The sequence below is a fragment of the Mauremys reevesii genome, linkage group 4, assembly GCF_016161935.1.
Source record: "Mauremys reevesii isolate NIE-2019 linkage group 4, ASM1616193v1, whole genome shotgun sequence".
NCBI lineage: Eukaryota > Metazoa > Chordata > Testudines > Geoemydidae > Mauremys > Mauremys reevesii.
The window spans coordinates 113,058,299-113,076,582 of record NC_052626.1 but is presented as its reverse complement, the minus strand read 5'-3'; the positions used below and the strand labels follow the sequence as shown (position 1 = coordinate 113,076,582).

The following is an 18,284-nucleotide window of genomic DNA, read 5'->3' as shown; positions in this document are numbered from 1 at the left end:
AGCAAAGCAGGACAGTGGCAAGCACCAAAGCACCCTGCCTCAGCAGAGCCTCCCCTTGAGCACGGGAGGGATGGCTCCTCAGGCTACAAGTAGCCCAGAAAAGCAGTTATCCAAAGTAAACCCTGGAAATCCCGACCCCCATGCACTGAGGTGGTGACTCGACCCCCATGCCCTCCATGCACTGACACGCCCAGGCGGGTATTTGGAGAGGAGGTTAGAACTCCTCGGGGTCCCCAGGGCGGGGACACTAGAAGGGGGGGGGAATATAGCCCCCTCAGAACCCCGCTGGCCGCTCCAGCAAGCGGACAGGTCTCCTCTGTGTGTGCGAACGCCTCCCAGCCCCAGTGCACGGGATGGGAGGGACTCGTTTTCCTTCCGCCGCGGCCAGTGCCTGGTATTTAAAGGGCAATCGGCGGTGGAAGGATCTTTTACAACCCACTACGATCCGGGACTTCTTTTCGTGCTCCGCCGCGGCCGCTCGGTAAATCTCTGGTGTGACCGGAACTTGTTTCAGTGTGATTGTCTGAATCCTTCCGCTCGGCTCAGAGCAGTGTGAGAGGTCATGGGAGTCGTTCGCCGTACTGTTGCTCCGCCACAGGTGAGGCGCAGACAGAGAGACGCATTCGGCGCTGCCCCTTCGCTCTGTGAAGTAGCGTGAAGAGACAGAAGGGATTTATTTTGAGGCGTATTCCTCCGCCGCGAGGAGCGATCTAGCGGGGCTCGGCTTGGTGTGTCCCTCCGCCGCCTTGGAGCACACGGACAGGAGGCGCCTCTCCCGGCTGTGTGAGGAGGCAGCGGGGCTCGGAGGAAGAGAAAGGACCCAGGCGCGCAGCGGAGGCCGCTCTGAGTGTGTGAGCCAAGTGCCGGGGGCTCCCCGCGGAGAAGCAGGAGGCGGTGACTGTATCGCCACCGCCCCGCAGGGTCTCTGCGAGGGGGCCCAGGGGACTCTTTGTCGCGGGGCCTGGCGGATGGATCTCTAGGCGGTTCTGCCCTACAGCGTTCGGCCTTACTGCCGCCATCTTGGATTTTAATCCGCCATTTTTCCCCCTGGAATTATTATTATTATTTTTATGATTAATTTTTCTCTGGTTGGAGCTCGGGGCAGCGGCGGCGGGACCGGGGACGGTGGCGGGGACCCCAGCGCGGAGGGGCAGCCAGGCGGTAAGTGTTCAGTCGGGGGGGGAGGCTTCCAAGCGGCCAGGGGCCCCGTTTCGGGGGGGCCCTGCCCAAGGGGGCGATCCCCTTCCGGGGAGGGTCCCCAGCCCAGGGGGTCCGCGGCTGCTGCGGGAGGGGAGTCATGGTGAGCGGGCACGGGGACAGACTGGGCAGTTAATTTGGGGATGACTGTCGGGGGGGCTAGAGGGGAGGGGTCGCGGGAGGCAGTAGCTGGGGCGGTGAGGGCAGCGCCGGGGCATGGCTTGGATCCCGGGGGGGGGAGTCGGGCACCGTCGGGGATAATAGCCAGGACCGATGGGGATGGTGTGGAGGTAATGGGGATGACGTGTGGGGCGGGGGGTGCCAGCCGTGTGTCCCCCTCGCTGGTGTGTGTGTGTGTCTGTCCCCGGGGGGATCGCAGTGCGGCTGGGTGCCACAGCGAGGAGAGCCTGGTCCCACCCGGGGATGGTGCGGGCGGTGGGCTGCTCGCTGACAGCTGACATCCTCTGGTTCTCGGGGATTTAAAGGGACCCATGGCGGCTCCGTCGGCCGGGGAGGAATTGATTGACGGGGGAAGTGGCGCTGGGTGTTCCGTCTACTCGTTGGGTGTGGAGGAAAAGAGGGGGCTGGGTGACCGTGACACCTTTGGCTTCAGTGACCAGGAAGAATGAGGACTTTGAATCCTTGGAAGGGACTAGGGTGTCTGTTCACATAGTCTAGAGAAGACAGGAGGTGACCTCAAGGGGGCAGCACAGGATTAGAGAAGAGGCAGAGAGGAGAAAGTTGCATCTTCCCTGGCGATCTGAAGGAGCTTCCCCCTAATCCATTTCTTCTCTGCGGTTAGGGTTTGGGGAGCAGTTTCACTCTGCTTGTGTGTGTGTGTGTGGAAACTGAGGACAGAAGCTCATTACTGTGCTGACAACTTATTGCAACTTTGATATTAAGAGATCTGATCACCAGAGTTCAGTTGTAGAGTTTGCATCCTTTGTAGCTATGTATGAATAAATAATATTACAATCTTTTAATCTGTGTTAAATCTCTGCTAGTTGGCTTTTTATTAAACCTGTTTGAATGTATCAGGGGTAGCCGTGTTAGTCTGTATCCACAAAAACAACAAGGAGTCTGGTGGCACCTTAAGACTTCTTGTTGTTTCTGTTTTGAATGGGCATTCTTGGTTCTGAAGACATTGCCATTATATTGAAATGTCTCCTGTTTTCTGTTGATGAAAGACCAAAAGTTCTGAAGTTACAACAGGGATCATGAGAAAGGAAAATGTGTATCCTCATCCAGAATCAAACTTGTACTGGAGACTTTGAATTTAAATGGTCTTTTAAGAAATTCCTCTCTGAAAGAGCAGCAAAGAGTCCTGTGGCACCTTATAGACTAACAGATGTATTGGAGCATGAGCTTTCCTGGGTGAATATCCACTTAGTCGGATACACGGCTACCCCTCTGATACTCTCTGAAAGAGAAACCATGGGGAAAATGTCTGAAGTTTTACAGAAGTGTCTTAACAAATCTGACAGAATCCTTTTATATATAGTCTTAATAATTATCTAATGGTTCCTGTGTATTGATCGCATGTATGTTTATAATATTTCCATTGAAATCTAGGGTAAATTGAAAGTACATGCATTCTGCCTTCAACAAAACATTTAAAAAACTAATTTGCTAACTTACAGTGTAATCAAAAGTGAGTTTTATTTGAGCCAAATGAGCATCAGATTATATATTGACTATAGAAATAGAACACACAGGATTTCATAAAGTTGCACTCTAATTTATTAAACTTGAAATAATCCCAATCTTATAAATTTTAAATTTATCAGAACTATTAGAATGTGTTTTCATAATACAGCTGTATACGAACATGCATACACACATCCTTCAATTTCATTTTTTGTTAAAAATTAACCTCTAGGCTGAATTTGTTCAAGATTGTTTAAGATAGCTGAAATATAGTAATGTCTCAGAAGTATAATGGTAGTAAAAATGTATTTGAAACATAATTAAATTGCCCTAAAATAAGATCTTTTTTTGGTTAGGACGCATATGTCTCGTAAATTCTATTTGGCTTATTCATCAAAATAACACCTAGTTAAAGAGTAGAAATAAAATTTCTTTAATGAAGCTACATCCTCTTACTTAGTACATGAATTTTTATATAGAGTGATCTTTCTAAATGCATGTCATGATAGAACAGATCCATGTGTATTCATTATAAACATTGAAGAGGTTTCATATATGTTAGTTCTAATCTGATACATTGGACTACAGTTCCCAGTATTCCTTTCAGTTCATACAGTACACTGGTTTAGCCTAAGACACGTGCTCTAACTTATCAAATAAGGATTCTGCAGTCTCTATGTAAAAGAATAAATGGACACAAATCAGATGTCAAGTATTATAACATTCAAAAACCAGTCGGAGAACACTTCAGTCTCCCTGGTCACTCGATTACAGACCTAAAAGTTGCAATATTACAACAAAAAAACTTCAAAAACAGACTCCAACGAGAGATTGCTGAATTGGAATTAATTTGCAAAATGGACACCATTAAATTAGGCTTGAATAAAGAGTGGGAGTGGATGGGTCATTACACAAAGTAAAACTATTTCCCCGTGTTTATTCCCTCCACCCTGCCCCGGTTCCTCATAACTTCTTGTTAACTGCTGCAAATGTACCATTTTGATTACCACTACAAAAAGTTTTTTTCTTTCCTGCTGGTAATAGCTCACCTTAACTGATCACTCTCGTTAGAGTGTGTATGGTAACACCCATTGTTTCATGGTGTGTGTGTGTGTCTTCCTACTGTATTTTCCACTGCATGCATCCGATGAAGTGGGCTGTAGTCTATGAAAGCTTATGTGCAAATAAATTTGTTAGTCTCTAAGGCCTGGTCTACACTGGGGGGGGGGGGGGGGGAGGTCGAGCTAAGGTACGCAAGTTCAGCTATGCGAATAGCGTAGCTGAACTCGAACTACCTTAGTTCGAACTACTCACCCGTCCAGACGCCGCGGGATCTAAGTTCGCGGCTCCCCCGTCGACTCCGCCACTGCCGTTCGCGGTGGTGGAGTTCCGGAGTCGATGGGAGTGCGTCCGGAGTTCGAACTATCGCGTCTAGATTAGACGCGATAGTTCGAACTCCGAGAAGTCGAACTCTCCGCGTCGACCCGGCGGGTAAGTATGGACCTACCCTAAGGTGCCACAAGTACTCCTGTTCTTTTTATGTTATCTCGCATGATTTTACCATGAATGTCAGTCTGCTGTTCTGAGGTAGCCTCTGCATATTCCCATTTGTGGGATATAGCCTTCCAGTGTCACTGAGCTTCATAAATCTTTTAGAAAAGTAGTGCCTTTTGGGACTGCATGAGTGCTCCCTCATGGCACCGAACATTTGGAGCCAAAATGATAGACACATGCAATGCCATTAGGGTGTGTTTATTTCCTTTCCATGGTCATTTACAGGCATAGGGACTCTTGCTTTGTGTACAGAGGCTTGATTTGTTTGTTTTCCCCGTCTTATTACTAATAGTTTTTGGTAATGTAAATAGCTTTTCTATGGTTTAGTGTTTGTGTGTTGGAGTTAGTCCAAAAATCTGGGTTCTGAGGCATCATGTCTGATCTGGACCCCACAGAATCGGTGTGAAAAGTCTGTTCTAGGTGGCGTTATCTCATGGTTCCCTGTCCTCCTAGGGTTGGATGCCTGAACTCAGTGTATAAAGTGCCTTAGAGAAAAGGTCATTGCCTGTGTGGTTGTTCAGAATGCTGAACCTTCATTCCTTGAGCCTGAAGGGCTCTCACACTAAGCCTCCTGTTTTCCTAATTATGGAGGCCTTATTAACTAGATCCATGGATCTGTCCTTGCCTCAGTGCCCCATATCTGTGTGGGGACAGAGTAACTCTTTGTCAGCTTCAGACCCCTTTAAAGTAGGGAAGCAGAAATCTTTGATGTCAGGCCCAAGATTTTCATCCAGCTCCATGATGGCAGAATGCTTTGTGCTCTCTTCTGAGGCAGAGTTGGTACTGAGGTAGCCAACTCTATTGCCTCTGAAGGTTCTGACAGTGTTTGAGTCCAGACAGGGACCAGCTGATCTAGTGAACATGCCCCTTACTGCATTGGACACTTTTTGTTTTGGGGGTAGCGTTAGTTCTTTGGTGGCAGTGCATTTTTATCCCATTCCTCTTCAGATGTATTTTGTGGTGACTTTTCCTTTGAATCTGAGAGTGTACCAGGCTCTGAGAGTTCAGAGTCTCTAATATTGGCCGGGGGAGGGTGGGGGGGTTGCCTGTGTTGGCCACAACAACAACTGAGATGTGCTTGGAGGCTCTCCTGAACAGCTCCATTCGCAAGAGAGTTTTGATTGGGCAGATTCTCATTCCCCTTTAGTCTCGGCTATGAGTCTTTTCTCTGAGGTTTTCAGGATCCTTGAGCAGTCTTCTCCAGATTCTTTTTCCATGCCTCCCCTTTTAAATCCATCTCATGTTGAAACATCCCACATCTTGGGGTATGTCTGCACAACAAAGAAAAGCCTGCAGCTGGCCCAGGGGCTGCGGGCCTGTTTCATTGCTGTGTAGGCTCAAAGAGACTAAAGGTTCTAAGGTTGGATGTTCTGCTCCATCTGACAAAGAATTCAAGAAGATGTATTGGACAGAAGTGTACTTTTTGTTTGTTGGAGATTTATGTTGATAATTATCAGGCTGTTTTGCCCCAATATCAAATAAGACTTTGGTACATGATGCTCCCTTTACTTGGTTATCTCCTGAAGTAAGAAGACAAGGAAGTGAAAGACATCAGTGCTGAGGAGTGTGGTTCCTAAGTATGCCCTCTGTGTCATCAATAACTTGCATCTGACATCATGCTCTGCTTGCATTTGCTGGCATCACTGCGTCAAGGCTAGGCATCTTATGCCAAAATCGGGGATTTCTCCTTTAACGTGAAGATCTTGTTCAGTAGAAAGACCAATGAGATACTGAAGAAGATGAAGTTTATGTCTCTTGTTCAATCATTAGGGCTATCCAACATAGGCAGATGTAGTTTTTGTCCAGATCCAAAAACAATACCTTCCACTCCTTCACTTTAACCCTTCTCTCCAGAAGTCTCAACCCTGTCAAACTAAAAAGGCAGGGTAAGAGGAGGTATTTTAAACAGATATGATTCTTTAGTGTTCACTGTTCTCCCTACACAACCTTAAATTTACCTGAGAGCCTAGTCCTAATTAAAATTAGTTAACTCTCTCCTCATTGTCTTTCTTTCTGCGACTATTTGTCAGCTTTCTTTTGGTGTAAAGTGGTATTACTACTGATCTCTGGATGTTGGAGTATGTAATCTAACTTCATCCTGTGCTGTTTCCCAAATCCCTCTCTTCCTTTTCCCTCTTCAGAAATTCCTCTTGTGACAAAGTGGATTCCTTGTCAAGGTAGAGCACTACATAGGAGGTTCTAATACAGTAAAAAGAGTGGCTGTCATTTGAGGTTTTTCCACTTTGCAAAAAGAAACATGGGTTTTTATCCCATTGTGAGGCTGCAGTGGTTGAACTGATGCATCAGATGGTTTTGCTTTTCCATAAGATTTCCCAAACAGTTTGAATTGTGACTGCTATGAAAGCAAAACAGGTTATGAATGTAGTTGGTTGTATCTTATTTTAATTCAAACTATAATGAGAAACTTGTCTGTTGGCTTTAAATAATACAGTTACTAATGAGGGATGTCTAGTATGGCAGATTAGAGTAAATGCCACTTGTATACTTTATATCACCTTTGTTGTGGATGTGTCGAGGCTTATTTTAAAGTTTCCTTTTACACTGAATTAAGTTCTGCATCTCTGATATGGTGAATATTGCAGAAGAGAGTCCACAGCTTATTTGATTTCATTCCTTGAACACCATAGGTTCAATCTTAAACTGGCCTGGGCCACCTTACCAATTTTTGTGGCTATACAGTGATACTTTCCTAAAATTAAAGAAATTCCATTATGGTTCTAACTACAACAATAATTCATACGTCTTGCCACTATATAGTGTTCACTGTAATGTCTTAGATCATCCCTACCACAATGATGCCTCTTGGTAGTACAGCAGTCCATTTAATAGTCCCGTTAAACGTCTGAGTAGTCCACTCATTTTTAAGGATTTCCCTATTTTTTGTGAAACTGTTTTTTTGTTTTTCTTGTTAGCGTATGTAAAATCTCAAACGTAACTTTTTTGTTGAAATTTTATCTTTTAACCCATATATTAGGTTTTATTTTTCAGAACTGTGAAGACTTTTTATCAGTTTTTTAAAAAACCAAACCAAAAAAAACCAATGAGAAATCTTTCCACAAATTAAAAAAGCAAAACCAGCTGCTTTTAAATGGACACTTCTGCAGTGTTTGAAGTCTCATGTCCAAACTCTTACATCACTGCAATCAGTTACACTGCCTTAAAAAAGAATAAAACTGACTTGATTGACTTTCATTTTCCCTGTTGAAAAATGTAAACAGCATAAATACTGAAAAGTAAACTGGATTTAAAAAAATTATTATAGATAATACCTTAAATTATTAGAACTATAACAAAGGTAAGCAGACTTGTTTGTCTGTTATGATCATGTTGGCAGTGTCCCAGTTTTAAGTTTAGTTACAATCTTGCATATTCTCTAGGCAATGCATCCTACAGAGCATGCAAAACTTGAAATTAGTAGCTTGGGTGCTCAATGAAAAGGCTGTCAAGCCTACCTTTCACCCAATCAACAAGAGTCCAGCATAACTGGCAACTTTTTTGCTGGCTGTTCACTGCCAGTTTCAAAACATGCTTTCTAGAGCAGGAGTGGCCAACTTGTGGCTCCGGAGCCACATGCGGCTCTTCAGAAGTTAGTATGTGACTTCTTGTATAGGCACCGACTCCAGGGCTGGAGCTACAGGCACCAACTTTCCAATGCGGCGGGGGGTGCTCAACCCCTGGCTCTGCCACGGGCCCTGCCCCCGCCCCACTCCACCCCTTCCTGTCCCCTCTCCTGAGCCTGTTGTGCCCTCCTTCCTCCCACTCTCCCTCTGAGCCTTCTGCATGCCACAAAACAGCTGATCCGGCGGTGCGGGAAGGGTGGGAGCTCATGGGGGGGGGGGGCTGCTGACGTGTTACTGTGGCTCTTTGGCAATGTACATTGGTAAATTCTGGCTCCTCAGGCTCAGGTTGGCCACCCCTGTTCTAGAGCTGGTTGCTCTCTGTAGTAAAGTCCCAGTCTTTATGAAAATTGTATTTAATGTGTGATCTAAATAAACATAGTAGGGAATTCAAGGGAGGTATGATTTGTTTACAGATAGGTCCAGAACAGTCAAATATTGAAGATTGTGTAATTCCTTTGTGAGCTTAAGAGATGGAACTAGTCAGTCTATAGTTTCTGTAATGCATGTTACCCAAGTATTTTTAGGCCAGTTTTTTTTTTTCAAACATATCCAAGACATTTGGTAAATCCATAGCAAGCTTCCATTTTTTAAAAAATGAGTTGTCTTCTGAGATATTTCATCACAAAAGGGTATCTGAAAAACTTACAAACTTTTGAAAAATACATTTGAGATCTCAGATTTGACCAAACTGAACCATTATAAACTTCCCAGAACATTTCACCTTTGATTCAGAAGTACAAGAAACTTCAGAGAAAAAAGTAACTGTTACAGAAGCTATAACTATGTGAAAATAGAAGTTTATAAAAAGTGTATTCAGAGGTATGTTGCAGCACTCTTAAGGGTAGGTCTACATTTTATGGCAGTGTGCAGAATACAGACACTGCACGCCTCGGTAGCGTGGGTATAAATGCCAGTGTAGACAGGCACTGCTTAGGTGAGTAGAGTGCCCTACATGCCTGAATCTTAAGGAATGTGTCCTGTGTGGTGCTGTACTCACCCAAGCAATGCCTCCTACATCTACACTGCTATTTTTAGCATTGTAGTGTTCAGCTTCCAGAGCCTTTCCCTGCTACCATGAAGGACTCAGGTGGGAAAATTCTCTGGTAGGGGGTGGGTACCAGGGAAAAGTTTTCCCCCCCCTTCCAGAGCTTTTTACTGCTGCATGTAGCTGCACACCACAGTGAGTGTGGATGCAGCTTGTTTTTCACTGTGGGGTGTAGCTACATGTACCCTACACTCTGCTACAAGTGTAGACTAGGTCTAATATTGGCGATGTGATTTCATTAATACTTGTAATAATGTAATAAGCAATGTGGGCAAGTGACATGAAAAAAACTTTGTGAAATGAGTATTGCAAGAATGCTTTAAATAGGGTGCTGCCAGATGATCTAATTCTTTATGACTAACCACAGCACTTTACATTTTACACTGTGCTTTCTAGAGATGTGTAGTAATGTAAATATGGCATTTTTACATATGATTAACCACTTTATCTTTGTGTACCTTATGGTTTTTGGGAGTGTTCAGAGAGCACAGTAAGAGGTGCTCTGTTGGAGATCTATTTTTATTTTTTTTATTAAATAGAGTTCAGAAGTTGATAATGTAATTGAATGTATCATCTTGAAGTCAGCACACAGGATATGAGAGATGTGGAGTGAGATTAGGCTGTACATTGAAACTAAGGGCTTGTTTACATGGTGAAATTTACCGGTATAATTAAACTATAGTTATACTTGTGTAACTCACCATGTGGACACTCTTGTTCCAGAATAAGAGTTACACAGGTGTAATTAGCTAGTAAATTTCCTGCAAAGAAGCCCCAAGTTAGAACTTATTTATGTAGTTTATAGAGTTAAGTAGTTTGAAAGACTAACAAGGACCCTTAAATGTATGTGGAGGGTGAAAATTTACCCCCAAGCAGAGGTTTCTACCACTTGAAAAGGAAGAAGAGCCTGAGATTCCATCAGATATGCTGGGGACTTCACTTTTGCCATTCTAATGTGGCTACATGGCTATTACAGTGATGGGTGGCAGTATAAAACCCTAAGACAGGATAAACAGAGACCACTTTAGAGTGTGTGTCTGTGTTTGTTTACATATAGTTTTGGGCTAGAGTGGACTTTTAAAAATCTGCTTGCCCCTGTTGTGTTTTATTGGCTTTGTAAAAAATTCTACACTAGAAAGTATAGCTTTTGCACTTTGCCTCTTTCATAGTAGCATTTGACTTTCGACAGCATTATCTAGATCTCTGGGTGTTACAGAAAATGTAATTCCTCTTTAATTGTTCAAATTAAGTAGTGTTGCACAATGTACCACATTTTAGAGAATGTTAGAGAATAATTTCAGAATTTAATTTAAACCTCATAAAATCTACCATTGGGCCATGATACTTCTCTGCCTGGGTTTTTTTGTTGCATAACGCAGATTTGATTCTACACTTTTGGTTGGCATGGTGAGTGAGTCTCTTGCTTTGATGCCTCCATCTGACCTAGCAATAGTGTTGGTCACCAAATAAATTCTGTTTCTTGATTTTTGGACCTTGATACCAGATCTTGGAGGTGGTGTGTGTTAATTACGAAGAAATTCAGTGTAGGGCCAAGGTGCATATACATGATATGCAAAATTCTGCAGACACCTACAACTGGCTTGCAGTCTAAAACTGCTAATACCAATCCAATATAAAACAGGTGGGAGTAGTCAGACAAATGAAAGATGGGTCCCAGTTGGACTGGCGGAGAAGTCCACTGCCCCTTCCTGCCTGCTAGGGTGTAAATTGTTTTGGAGTTTTCACCAGAATTGCATCTATATCCTACTTAGGGGAGTTCCTGTCTCTTGTATTTGCCTTGACAAGTATTTGTCTAATAAATTTGCATAATTAGCACTTAAGTGCATTTTAATTTTTGGCTACAGAGACCATCTTTACCTTAAAATTTAGCAAGTTAGCCTTGCTTTTTTGTTTTTGTTTTTTTTCCTCCCCCTCCCCCCCATGGATCTCTCTCCTGTCCCCCTTCCACTCCTTTCTTGTCTTATCCAAACAGTTTTTGTCTTGTAGTATTCTCCTCCTCCATCCTTCCCCCACTCCCCCCCCCCCCAAATTGTACCTATGCTGAATTAACAAATAGTCCTGTTTCAGTGGCATCTGCAGAACCAGAGTTAAACTGACTCAAGCCTAGTTTCCTCCTTCATGTAGTGTGTTTGTTTTCTGGCTGAAGTGTAACTGTTGTGATTCTTTCACATGTCACAGTTGGCAGAAACACTCACCCGTTATTTGGACAGAAGCACTTAATGTGGTTATGTTAGAACTCATCTGCTACAATAAAAAGTTCCTTTCCAACAGACTTCAATTGCCTGTACTTCATTTTATTGTAGCTTGGCAAAATTGAGTCTGAATGTAAAAAGATGCTGGACTGAATTTATGTCCACATGATATTTGTTACCTCTTCATAGCAAAGAGTTGCTAAAACAGATTTAATTGAAATACATATAATCTGTCTCCATAGCTGCAGTGGCTTAACCAAAACTTCCTGCTGCAGAGCTTTTCTGAGGAAAATTCCAAACCATTTTTTTTGTCATGTGCTTTTCATTGCATTCTGAATACACCTCTACCTCGCTATAACGTGACCCGATATAACACGGGTTCGCGTATAACACAGTAGCAGCAGGGCTCCGGCGGTGCTTTAAAGGGTCCGGCTGCTGCGGGGAGCCCCAGGCCCTTTAAATCACCACTGGAGCCCTGCCGTCCCAACCCCAGGGCTGTGGCAGCATGGCTCCACCGCAGCGGCTGGAGCCCGGAGCTCTTTAAATCACTGCCAGAGAGCCCTGCCGCCCCTACCCTGATATAACGAGGTTTCAGCTATAACACAGCAGGGATTTTTGGCTCCCCACGACCGCGTTATAGCGGGGTAGAGGGGTACTTTCACTTTGTTTATGATATGACAATTATCAGAAAAGGTTCTTGAACCTCTAGATCTTTGGATTAGTGTTCTAGTAGGTTTTGGAGCTTGTAGTTTTGTTAAATCTTCTGTCCATATTTGTCATGTTTTTCCTTTACCTTTTGTTTGAATAATTATTTGCAGTCTTTTGACAGTACTTCTAGCCATCTGTATTAGAAACATTTACTTTATTATATGTCACTGAGCACTTTGGAGGCATAGGATATCTAATAGAATTATTTTTAACTGATGAAAACATACACTGAACAATGTGGCATACTTTCCCCAAATGTTGAGAATTTATATGTAGTAATAATAATAATAATAATAATACTGAGGAGTAATTGTAATTGTAATAATGTATTGCACTCAAAGATTTTTCTAAAATATCTGATTAGATTGCAAGATTTTTAGTGACCTAATCTGCTAGGATACAACACTTTTTTCAACTGGTAATACTGTAAATTGAATGACAAACTCATTGTGTACAGTACATTTACACTATGAAACGGACCCTGCCGTTTCAATTTAAATCGGACTCCTACAATACCTAAATGCAGTTTTCAGATTGTTTAGGACTAGATCACTTTCTCTACAAATCATGTGATCACAAGGATCAAGTTACAGTGATATACAGAAGTAGTAATGGCTTGCTGATATAATAAATTGTGCAAAAGGCTGTGAACAAAAAGCGAGGTTTGCTGGTCATTTACATACTGTAGATTTTCTGCTCTAATTGTGACACTAACTACAGGCCCATTGAGCTAGACATAATTTTTTACATGGACCAGTAGATGTAGAGAGAGCCTCAGGCCATTAGGTCACTATCAGTTTTAAACTCTGAATTTTAAATTAACAGATTTAACCTTTGCTTTTGATGTCTTTCCCACCCCACCCCGACCATTTATAATGTCAATTGTCTCTGCTGTTTGTTCCTTATTAGTTCATTCTGTTTTAATTGCTCTTTGTAGAGTAATGTCAAGTTGTGCTTTACAGTTCAAAACAAGTTAGTGTTCTTTCACATAGAAATACAGTTGTCTATCAGGAGGTATACTAGAAAATAATCTGCTTACTTTATCTCATATGTATCCATCAGTTCTGACAGCTGAGGAGTATTCTACTTAGAAACTAGGCACACTCAGAACTTTTAAGTGGACCTTTTAGAACTCATAAATTCTGTCTCCTCTGCTTCCAGAAGCTGTAGTTAACTGTGCTGCAATATTATTCCCTCAGATATTAGTGCTTGCAATGGAATATTTCCCTATTGGGGATCAGCATGTTTTCTTTTTTATTTACTACTTTAGTAAATGTTTTCAAACAATGGTCCTGGTCTTTCATGTGGGTGGCAAACTGAGATATTTGACTGTAAAAGCACATCATTCTCATTACTGTCTTTGCCATTTTCCACTCAAATTTCAACACTTGAGTATCTGAGATCTCACGAACTGATGAAGGTAGAAGTGACTGCTTTATACAATGTAAAAATTGGGATTCTCATCTTTTCGGTATTATCAGTTATTGATTTCTAGCACTAATGATGTAAAGAATATCTATTACCAAAATCATATGATGGTACAAAATTTTTTTACTTGTCCTTATGGTTTGAATTATAGCTATCTGTTCTCTTAATATACCTGGTTTTCTTTTGTTACCAGTTGAGGGATGAATATAGCAAATCCCAGACTTTGGTCTAATATAACTTTTAATCCCTACATGGTCATTCAAAATTCCATTTATCCAGATGTTTCAGAGACAGTTAATTTTTAATGGGGATTTCCTGAACTTGGTTTCAAAACTGAAGTGTTTTGTATTTATCAGCACTGCATGATCAACCAAAGAATTTGAGCACCATATGATATCCATCACTTGTTTGGTAATTTTGTCCAAATGCAGCATTGGCTCTAAATGTAAGCATCATCATTCAGAGCTGATTTAGGTAGTTTTTACTTAAGGCTATGATTTTTTCAGGAGAAAAAAAAATTAATAACTGTCCCAGCAGAGGTGCAGGAAAACAAGGCTAGGTCACAGGGAATGGGGGGCCCATAGGGTGGAGCTGTGGTTGGACAGTGAGCCCAATCCACACTTACCCTTCAGCAATGGCTCTTCTCCTACAGGACTGGGCCCCCCTCCCTGTTCCAAGTGTCACAAGCTGGCCCATGTAGTCACAGCGCCACACAGGTTTGGCACATCTGCCCCTATGGAGATGGTGGGGAAGTGGGTCATATTTGATTGGCATTGTGACTCCATGGGCCAGCTTGCGACACCAGTCAAATTTGGCCCTCTGCACCTCCTGTGACCACGTGGACCAACTTGCAATGCTTGAATGGGTAAGGAGCTGCTGCTGTGGGGGTCACAGAGTTCATTCAAATTCACGATTACAGTAAACACTGTGATCCCCGTGTCAATATTGTAGCTTAAGGCCATGTCTACACTAGAGACCTTACAGTGGCATAGCTGTGTCGATGCAGCTGCGTCATTGTAAAATCTCCCATGTGGCTGCACTATGCTGATGGGAGAGAGCTCTTCTGTCAACATAATTAAACCAGCCCCAATGAGCCGTGTGGTAGATGTGTCAGTGGGAGAGTGTCTCCCGTTGGCATAGCTCTGTTGATACCAGCGCTTCTGTCAGTGTAACTTATGTTGCTTAAGAGGGTGGGGTTGGTTTTTTTTTTTTCCACACCCTTGGGCGACATAGGTGATACCAACATAGATAGCCTAACTTATGGCTGTGTGAAAGACTTGTACAAACAGGAGAAACCATCTAAGACCTGGATCCTTTAAGTGCCTTCTAAATATGCTCTAGTGCTTACAGTTGAATATGGGGTAGACAGCAGCAGTGCATCACCAGAGTCCATAGCCTGGTCTACACTACGCGTTTAAACCGGTTTTAGGAGCCTAAAACCGATTTAACGCCACAACCGTCCACACTAAGAGGCCCTTTATATCGGTATAAAGGGCTCTTTAAACCGGTTTCTGTACTCCTCCCTAACGAGAGGAGTAGGGCTAATATCGGTATTAACATATCGGATTGGGGTTAGTGTGGCCGCAGATCGACGGTATTGGCCTCCGGGCGGTATCCCACAGTGCACCACTGACCGCTCTGGACAGCAATCTGAACTCGGATGCAGTGGCCAGGTAGACAGGAAAAGCCCCGCGAACTTTTGAATATTTCCTGTTTGCCCAGCGTGGAGCTCCGATCAGCATGGGTGGTGATGCAGTTAAAAATCAAAATAAAGAAAGAGCTCCAGCATGGACGATGCGGACGTGATCGCTGTAAGGGGAGGCAAATCTGTTCTATCAGCGAAAATCATTTTTTAAATATCTCCAGACAGATGCCATAGCAGGGACTCAGCGCACTGCTGCGTGGCAAGCGTAACGGAAAGCCAAAGAATCAAATGGACGCTCATGGACTGGAGGACTCAAGCTATCCCACAGTTCCTGCAGTCTCTGAAAAGCATTTGCATTCTTGGCTGAGCTCCAAATGCTTCTAGGGTCAAAAACAGTGTCCGCGGTGGGTCAGGGCATAGCTAGGCAATTTACGCACCCCCCACCCACCCCCAGAAGTGAAAGGGAAAACAATCCTGTCTTGACTCTTTTACATGTCACCCTATCTTTACTGAATGCTGCAGATAGACGCGATGGTGCAGCACTCAACACCAACATTCTTGCTCCCCCCCCGCCATGGGTGGCTGATGGTGCAATATGACTGATACCCATCGTCATCATCAGCCTATTGGCACATGGGGCAGTGCAAAAGGCCTGGTAACCATGCGTACTAGCATCGGTCAGGTCGATCAAGGGCGCCTGGCCCTAATTTTTCCTGGTAGATGGTACAATATGGCTGATAACCATCATCATCGTAGCAACAGGGGGCTGAGCTTCATCAGCCCCCACCTTTCATGTGTAAAGAAAAGATTCAATTGCCCCTGGACTAGCAGCAGGATGCTGGGCTCCTCTCCTCCACACTCCTTAATGTCCTATGTGGACTATCATAGCAACTGGAGGCTGCCTTCCACTCATTTCTCACTAACAAGTATTCCTGCATTCTTTATTACTTCATCACACAAGTGGGGGGACAATGCTATGGTAGCCCAGGAAGGCTGGGGAAGAATGGAATGAACAGGTGGGGTTGTTGCAGGAGCACCCCCTGTGAATAGCATACAGCTCATAATCTATGCAGGATCTGACACAGAGCAGCTGTGCTCTCTGGTTCTCTGATACAGTGGTTCTCTAGTACACTTGCCCATATTCTAGGCAGGACTGATTCTATTTTTAGATACCAAAAAGGAGGGAGTGACTCAGGGAGTCATTCCCAATTTTGGCTTTTGCGCCCCTGGCTAAGAGCAGCCAGGGGCACTTATGACAGCAGCAAATGGAACAGTGCAAAAGGACTGGTAGCCATGCCCATCTTGTTACCAATTTATGGTATGGTAGATGGTAAAATATGGCTGATAACCATCTCTGCTATCATGCAAAAGCAAAAGCATGCAGCTGTGTAGCACTGCTGAATCGCCTCTGTGAGCGGCATCTAGTACACATACGGTGACAGTCACAAAAGGCGAAACAGGCTCCATGATTGCCATGCTATGGCATCTTCCAGGGCAATCCAGGGAAAAAAAGGCATGAAATGCTTGTCTGCCGTTGCTTTCCCAGCGGAAGGAGTGACTGACGACATTTACCCAGAACCACCCGCGACAATGATTTTTGCCGCATCAGGCACTGGGATCTCAACCCGGAAATGCCAAGGGGCGGGGGAGGCTGCGGGAACTATGGGATAGCTACGGGATAGCTACCCACAGTGCAACGCTCCAGAAATCGACGCTAGCCTCGGACCATGGACACACACCACCGATTTAATGTGTTTAGTGTGGCCGCGCGCACTCGATTTTATAAAATCTGTTTTACAAAACCGGTTTATGCAAATTCGGAATAATCCCGTAGTGTAGACGTACCCCATCACAGGCTGGGCTACAGCTTCCTTTGAGAAGGGCATGATTGTCAGACATTTTACCCCTGGAGCTGCCTCTGGCCTATTGTATGTACCGTTTTTATAAGTGGTCGAGCTGTGTGTGTTTGAAAACATGATTTAAAATGAAACTTTGAACCATTGTTTCCATCAGAAATGTCGAACACTTATAGGGTAGCATTCCCACAGTGTTTTCTGATATGGAGGTGTCAAGTTTGCTTACCCTGTTTCAAAGCCTCCACTGCTGTGGATGAAATGGCTGTTGCAAATGATCAAAAATAAATAAGGGTGTCTGTGATGGCTCCTGCCAGGGCTCCTAGTTTGAATCATATTAAATCTGTTTTGTTTCTTTCTCTACCCTGAGTGCTGCCAGAAAGTTATAAACCCCGTGAGCATAATGCCAGTTGACATGATAATCACCATCACCTATGCTGGTTAAGTTTATAACTTTTAAGACTAATCTTTAAAAAAAAAAAAATGTAGGACTCATAGTATTTACAAGCTCCATAGACCAACTCAGATTGTAAACTGTTTTGGGATGAGAAACTTTTTTGGATTACTTATGTCTATAAAGTACTTCACATGCTTATGGTACCCTATGGTAATGTAGAAGTAATAATGTCTTTCAGCATTAATCAGCACAGTTGCTGAGACTCTCTTAGCTCTTCAAAGACATGGTGCTTTGACATGCATGACTTCCAGTTCTGCATCCTGATCAGTGAAAGTTTTGTATCAAAGTATAATTCCTTTAAATATTTCAAACTAGCAAGTACTCAATTGGTTTCTTGATTATTTTTTAAAACCTATGGTTCTTGTAATTTGTTATCGTTGTACAATAATTCTTACCATTCCTGAGCACCTCTGAGATTTTGTCTTAAAACTGTGCTTTGAAAATGGCTTCTCGTTTAATATTAATCTTTTTGTATATTTTGGTGGTTTTGTTTCCACTAGGAATTGAAACTGAAATTATTGACCCACTTCTCCAAGCCTTTTGAAAAGTGACTAAATGCAACTGGGTCAGGCTGTCTGTGGGAATGAAGTGGCTGGGAGAATCCAAGAACATGGTGGTGAATGGCAGGAAAAATGGAGGCAAGTTGTCTAATGAACATCAGCAGAATGAGTCCAAGTTGCAGCACACTGGAAAGGAGAATCCAAAGACTAGCAAAAATGGAGTTGAGAGAAGATCAAGCAGATGTATGTACATGTTTGTGGGGTTGGGTTGTGATGTGAATCATAGTCGCATCTTGCTTACTGATTTGTTAGTTTTTTAATTGCTTATTCTGAAATCTTGAGATACATGGTTAGTTCACTGGGAAGGCTGTTGTCCCCACATACAGTTAGCAGTAG

General features: G+C 43.3%; 1 protein-coding gene across 5 annotated transcripts in view; it reads left to right on the top strand.

Moving 5' to 3' along the window:
- KMT5B (lysine methyltransferase 5B) overlaps positions 1-18,284 on the top strand; it is a 57,374-nt gene that overhangs the window by 2,355 nt on the left and 36,735 nt on the right. For 2 of the 5 annotated variants that reach the window (XM_039537957.1, XM_039537954.1), the window contains one exon: positions 17,889-18,131. In XM_039537957.1, the coding sequence (XP_039393891.1) occupies positions 17,972-18,131 (160 nt within the window). In that variant the 5' untranslated portion in view covers positions 17,889-17,971. Of the gene's footprint in view, positions 1-487; positions 1,162-1,209; positions 1,301-14,248; positions 14,299-17,888; positions 18,132-18,284 lie in introns of those variants that run through there. The other 3 variants (XM_039537953.1, XM_039537956.1, XM_039537955.1) reach the window with 3 other exon arrangements.